Source organism: Gobio gobio (assembly GCF_949357685.1).
Source record: "Gobio gobio genome assembly, chromosome: 14".
NCBI lineage: Eukaryota > Metazoa > Chordata > Actinopteri > Cypriniformes > Gobionidae > Gobio > Gobio gobio.
Genome location: NC_137107.1, coordinates 5,580,889 through 5,586,888, shown reverse-complemented (window position 1 = coordinate 5,586,888; position 6,000 = coordinate 5,580,889). Strand labels below are relative to the sequence as shown.

The window sequence follows — 6,000 nt, the reverse complement described above, 5'->3', positions numbered from 1 at the left end:
TAACTCATTCATCTTTCTTTCTTTCAACTAATCTATCAATCTAACTTTAAACTACTTTAAACTTCTAACTTATTTAAACTTCTCCAAACTTTCTGGTCAGGCTTTCTCAAGCCAACTTAAAGTTTTGTCTCAACAAACTTTTTTTTTCTAATTACTTTTGCATCACATTACAATAAAAAAGTTCCCGCTGCTGTGAGGGTGTTTAGTAATAGCATCTATGGTAGTGATGGTAAAAATGAACATATTTCTCTCTTTTCACTGCCGTTATCAATCTCACTCTATTTTTTCCCTCTTTTTGAAAGTTGTGAAATCTCTATTGTGGTTTTTCTTTTGCTATTTGAGCAAATGGGCACACAAAAAAATATTTAAAGTGTTCTCTCATTCACAGCTATAATATTTAACCCAACTATGACGACTTCCGCTCTGAGAAACCCGGAAATGTTAAAAGGGTCTATTCTGAGCTGGTGCGAGTGAGTGGAGGCGGGGCTCATTTGCATATTCATGGCTCCACGTATACTAAATGAAGTAAGGGTGCAGAGTTACATTCAAGCTACTTTACGGCATAAATACATTTTTGCAAAGGAAAATAATATTTAAATATGTCATTTTGGTGATCAAAGATTTAAGGAATACAGTGATTGATTACAGGGGGACTTTAAAAATAGCGCAAAAAAATAATCTCGTTCTCATGAACGTAAAAGTGTATCGTCACACCTCTACTGACTTGACAGCGGATTACCTTTGCCTTATACGCCTCTACAACTTTCATGTACTGCTGGATTTGCCTTCCGAGCTCTTCGAGCGCTTTCGGCCGCTCCTCGTTCTCAGCGTATCGGTTCTGAATAGGCTCTCCCAGTTTCTAGGAGGAAAGGGTTTGTGTTTATTCATTCATTCATTCTTTCCAACTAATGTCAGCAAATCAACACATCCACGGGTACCTTCAACTCCGCCAGTTTATCAATGTACACTTGCTTCTGCTGGTCCTCTCCTTCTTCATACAACCAGTTTTCAGTGTCCTCCAGTTTTAATGAGAAAGAATCTCGTTCCTGAATCGAACAACATTGCGTGATTAATGAAAACCGTCACTTATAAGCATAGGTATCTTTATGAAAATGAAACAAACACTCACCGCCTCACTGACAAACTTCTCCAGCGCTCCATGCAGTTTGTCTCTCATTTCATAAACGTACTCCTCCACATAGTTCTTGGCATCGTTCCTTTCCTTCTCCAGCTTGTCCTGCATTATCATCTTCCCCTGTACGCAAGAACAGCGTGTCAGAACTCAGCTCTAGAAGTGATGGCTGTGGTGTAGTTTGAGTGCTTTGAGCAGTACCTCATTCTCCATGAACAGATTGAGCATGTCGCCGGCCAGCTGCCAGTGCAGACTGTTCTCGATGGGCAGATCCACCGTCTTTGTTTTCACCTTGGGCTTCTTGGCCTGTGGAGCCTGGTCGTTCTTCTTCTCCTGTTTGTTGTCCTCTGGTGAAGTCTAAAAGGGATTATGGTCACTGTGAATTTTCCAATGGAAACATTAAAGGAACACTCCACTTTATTTTAAAATAGGCTCATTTTACAAGTCCCCTAGAGTTAAATAGTTGAGCTTCACCGTTTTTGAATCCATTCAGCCGATCTTTGCATCAGTGTTAGACCGATATATCGGGCCGATATTTGCGATTTTGAAGTGTATCGGCATTAGTGTTAGACCGATATATCGGGCCGATATTTGCGATTTTTAAGTGTATCGGCATTAGTGTTAGACCGATATATCGGGCCGATATTTGCGATTTTTAAGTGTATCGGCATTAGTGTTAGACCGATATATCGGGCCGATATTTGCGATTTTGAAGTGTATCGGCATTAGTGTTAGACCGATATATCGGGCCGATATTTGTGATTTTTAAGTGTATCGGCATTAGTGTTAGACCGATATATCGGGCCGATATTTGCGATTTTTAAGTGTATCGGCATTAGTGTTAGACCGATATATCGGGCCGATATTTGCGATTTTTAAGTGTATCGGCATTAGTGTTAGACCGATATATCGGGCCGATATTTGCGATTTTGAAGTGTATCGGCATTAGTGTTAGACCGATATATCGGGCCGATATTTGCGATTTTGAAGTGTATCGCATTAGTGTTAGACCGATATATCGGGCCGATATTTGCGATTTTTAAGTGTATCGGCATTAGTGTTAGACCGATATATCGGGCCGATATTTGCGATTTTTAAGTGTATCGGCCGATATTTTTTTCCCTGCATTATTTCCAGACAGGCGTCCACAGGGCAGCTCTCACCGTCTTCAAACTGTCTTGCTCTCCCTCGCGCATATTAATCAAAATCAATTGAGAATTGACACGATGGTAAAAGGTGGAAAGACTGAAGTTTCACATGGAGCATTGGGAGATTTTTTCCTGAATTACCGCTGGTGTTGCTCTACAAGAGATTAAGGAAAGTGCACCTACACTCTAAAAAATGCTGGGTTAAAAATAACCCAAGTTGGGTTGAAAATGGACTAACACATCAATTGGGTTGTTTTTAGCAAACATTTAACCCAACCGCTGGGTCAAAACAACCCAATTGCAGGGTTAGTCCATATTCAACCCAATTTGGGTTATTTTTAACCCAGCATTTTTTAGAGTGTAAGCATTAAATGACTAGGTTGTAAATAGTTTAGTATAGTACAGTCAGTGTGCACTTTATTATGCTGCTCGCTTGTTGATACTGTGTGCAATAGTGTAATTATTTTATTTATGCTTAAATATTTATTTTCAGAATTTATTTTCACCACTGAACTCTTTTTTTTTTCTTGTTCTACCTCACCTGTTTTTACTATTTGTTAAATATTGTTTTTTTTAGTTCAATAAATGTTCCTTTTTTTAAATTGTAAATTTTAAATTATCATCATGATCATTGTGACATTTTTATGTTGTAAATTGAGGGAGCAAAAGCAGTATCGGCTCCAAATATCGGCTCAAGAAAATCGGCCGCCCGTATCGCTCATCGGCTAAAGGCCCGGGTATACTTCACTTACCGCGCCCGGACGCGTCACGCGCGCAGCCCTGTCCGCGCGTCTTTCAAAGTATACTACACAACGGATGCGCGCGGAGGATTGCGTTCGACACATGCGCAGTAAAAAAGTGTCTATGCTCCACCAGACATCGGAGGGCAGCACTGAGTCCTGTCATCAACGGGACATTCGCTGGGCATGATCGGAGAAGAACTGTAGTGCATCCACCATTGCTACATAGTTTGGAAGAAACACTGAAGAATCAAAAATTCTCTCTTTTTTTTCCCAAGCGTGTTGTTTTTAAACCGGTCTTTGCACACTCTTCTTCGACGGCTGAACACTGTGCTCAATACTGTGTTTATTGCCACCTAGTGGACTCTTCTGTACTGCTGGCGCATGCGCTGTTGCACGCGGACCGTCCGCGCGGTCACAAAATTTGGGCTGCGCGCGGACGGGGTGTGCGACCGGCCGCGAGCCCTCCGAGTGACGAAAATTACGTCATGCGGGCGGTGCACGAACGCGGACGGCTGAAGTATACCCGGGCCTTAAGGCTGAGGAAAAAAAAATCGGTATCTGCACTAAAAAATCCATATCGGTCGATCCCTAATTTGTATCTGGCGGTAGCACTTTTAGCATAGCTTAGCATACATCATTGATTTTGATCAGTCCATTAGCATCTCATTCAAAAAATGACCAAAGACACTTTCAATATTTTTCCTATTTAAAACTTGACTCTTCTACAGTTTCATCATGTGCTAAGACCAACTCAAAATGAAAAGTTGCGATTTTCTACACCTATATGGCTAGGAACTACTTTCTCATTCCTGCGTAATAGTCGCGGATCTTCACGGCCATACCATGGCTGAATTCAACTATCTACTATCAACTATCTAATTCTACTACCCCAAGAGGGCAGCACTTTGGCAGTTTTACACCATATTTTATAGAATTAAAACACTTTATACTCAAATGCCAAAACATTTACTCGAATCAATGAACAGCATTAATAAAGCCCCAGTATTACAGATCATTAACTAAAAAAAGTTTGTTTAGGGTTTAGTTATTACCCTTTAAGGATTTTTTTTTTAGGGAAAACGCTCCTATGTCTTGTGTGATAATGTTAATGTTGGAAAGTTGGTCATCTCACATGTTCATATAATTGATTTTAAAAACATTTAATGGTTTGATCTGTGATATTTTCCAATATTAGTTATATCGGCAAAATGCTACTATCAATCCTAACCGGACGCTGACAATGCGGCCATTTTGAAACGCATGCTTTGAAAGACTTGTGTATTTGGTGTTGGTGTGTAAGTGTATTCACACACACCTCCATGTCTTCAGTGTCTGATTTCTTGTCAGCGTGTTCTTTCTGTTCGTCACCTTGAGACTTCTGTGCTTCTTGATCCACGTTCATCTTATTCTTTAAGGAGCAAATACAATGAATGTTGTCAAACTCATGTGAAATCAGGCTGATGTGAGCGGCAGGGCCGTGATGTCTTTACCTCGTCCTCTTTGGCTGGAGTGTCCGTCTCCATGGGCTCTTCTCCCTCTGCAGTCTTCACCACCTCCACCAGGGAGGCGCTGGACACACTGAAGAGCCCGTGCACATTCACACGCACCTTCACCTTCACCTTGGAGCTCTCGCCCGACGCCTGAGGAACCACCTTCTGCACCTTAAACTGGCCTGCGGACAGCCACAAATCACTCAATAGGGATGTACAATTAACCATTAGCATCATTTCTGCTTGTCCCTATTATGCTCTTTGAAAAATTCCCAGTCTGTTGCGATTGGTCAACTCTGCTCTGATTGGTCAGATGGCCCAGTCTGTTGTGATTGGTCAACTCTGCTCTGATTGGTCAGATGGCCCAGTCTGTTGTGATTGGTCAACTCTGCTCTGATTGGTCAGATGGCCCAGTCTGTTGTGATTGGTCAACTCTGCTCTGATTGGTCAGATGGCCCAGTCTGTTGTGATTGGTCAACTCTGCTCTGATTGGTCAGATGGCCCAGTCTGTTGTGATTGGTCAACTCTGCTCTGATTGGTCAGATGGCCCAGTCTGTTGTGATTGGTCAACTCTGCTCTGATTGGTCAGATGGCCCAGTCTGTTGTGATTGGTCTACTCTGTTCTGATTGGTCAGATGGCCCAGTCTGTTGCGATTGGTCAACTCTGCTCTGATTGGTCAGATGGTCCAGTCTGTTGTGATTGGTCAACTCTGCTCTGATTGGTCAGATGGCCCAGTCTGTTGTGATTGGTCAACTCTGCTCTGATTGGTCAGATGGCCCAGTCTGTTGCGATTGGTCAACTCTGCTCTGATTGGTCAGATGGCCCAGTCTGTTGTGATTGGTCAACTCTGCTCTGATTGGTCAGATGGTCCAGTCTGTTGTGATTGGTCAACTCTGCTCTGATTGGTCAGATGGCCCAGTCTGTTGTGATTGGTCAACTCTGCTCTGATTGGTCAGATGGCCCAGTCTGTTGTGATTGGTCAACTCTGCTCTGATTGGTCAGATGGCCCAGTCTGTTGTGATTGGTCAACTCTGCTCTGATTGGTCAGATGGCCCAGTCTGTTGTGATTGGTCAACTCTGCTCTGATTGGTCAGATGGTCCAGTCTGTTGTGATTGGTCAACTCTGCTCTGATTGGTCAGATGGTCCAGTCTGTTGGGATTGGTCAACTCTGCTCTGATTGGTCAGATGACCCAGTCTGTTGGGATTGGTCAACTCTGCTCTGATTGGTCAGATGGCCCAGCTTGTTGTGATTGGTCTACTCTGCTCTGATTGGTCAGATGGTCCAGTCTGTTGTGATTGGTCTACTCTGCTCTGATTGGTCAGATGGCCCAGTCTGTTGCGATTGGTCTACTCTGCTCTGATTGGTCAGATGGCCCAGTCTGTTGTGATTGGTCAACTCTGCTCTGATTGGTCAGATGGCCCAGTCTGTTGTGATTGGTCAACTCTGCTCTGATTGGTCAGATGGCCCAGTCTGTTGTGATTGGT

At 42.9% G+C, this 6,000-nt stretch overlaps 1 protein-coding gene across 1 annotated transcript in view; it reads right to left on the bottom strand.

Moving 5' to 3' along the window:
* The window catches only part of hspa4a (heat shock protein 4a), a 35,932-nt gene that overhangs the window by 7,675 nt on the left and 22,257 nt on the right, over nt 1-6,000 (bottom strand). Inside the window, exons 12-17 of the mRNA XM_079835619.1 lie at nt 4,514-4,695; nt 4,339-4,431; nt 1,334-1,489; nt 1,130-1,255; nt 939-1,046; nt 740-859 (exon numbers count right to left, since the gene is read on the bottom strand). Coding sequence (XP_079691745.1) covers nt 740-859; nt 939-1,046; nt 1,130-1,255; nt 1,334-1,489; nt 4,339-4,431; nt 4,514-4,695 — 785 coding nt within the window. The remainder of the gene's footprint in view (nt 1-739; nt 860-938; nt 1,047-1,129; nt 1,256-1,333; nt 1,490-4,338; nt 4,432-4,513; nt 4,696-6,000) is intronic.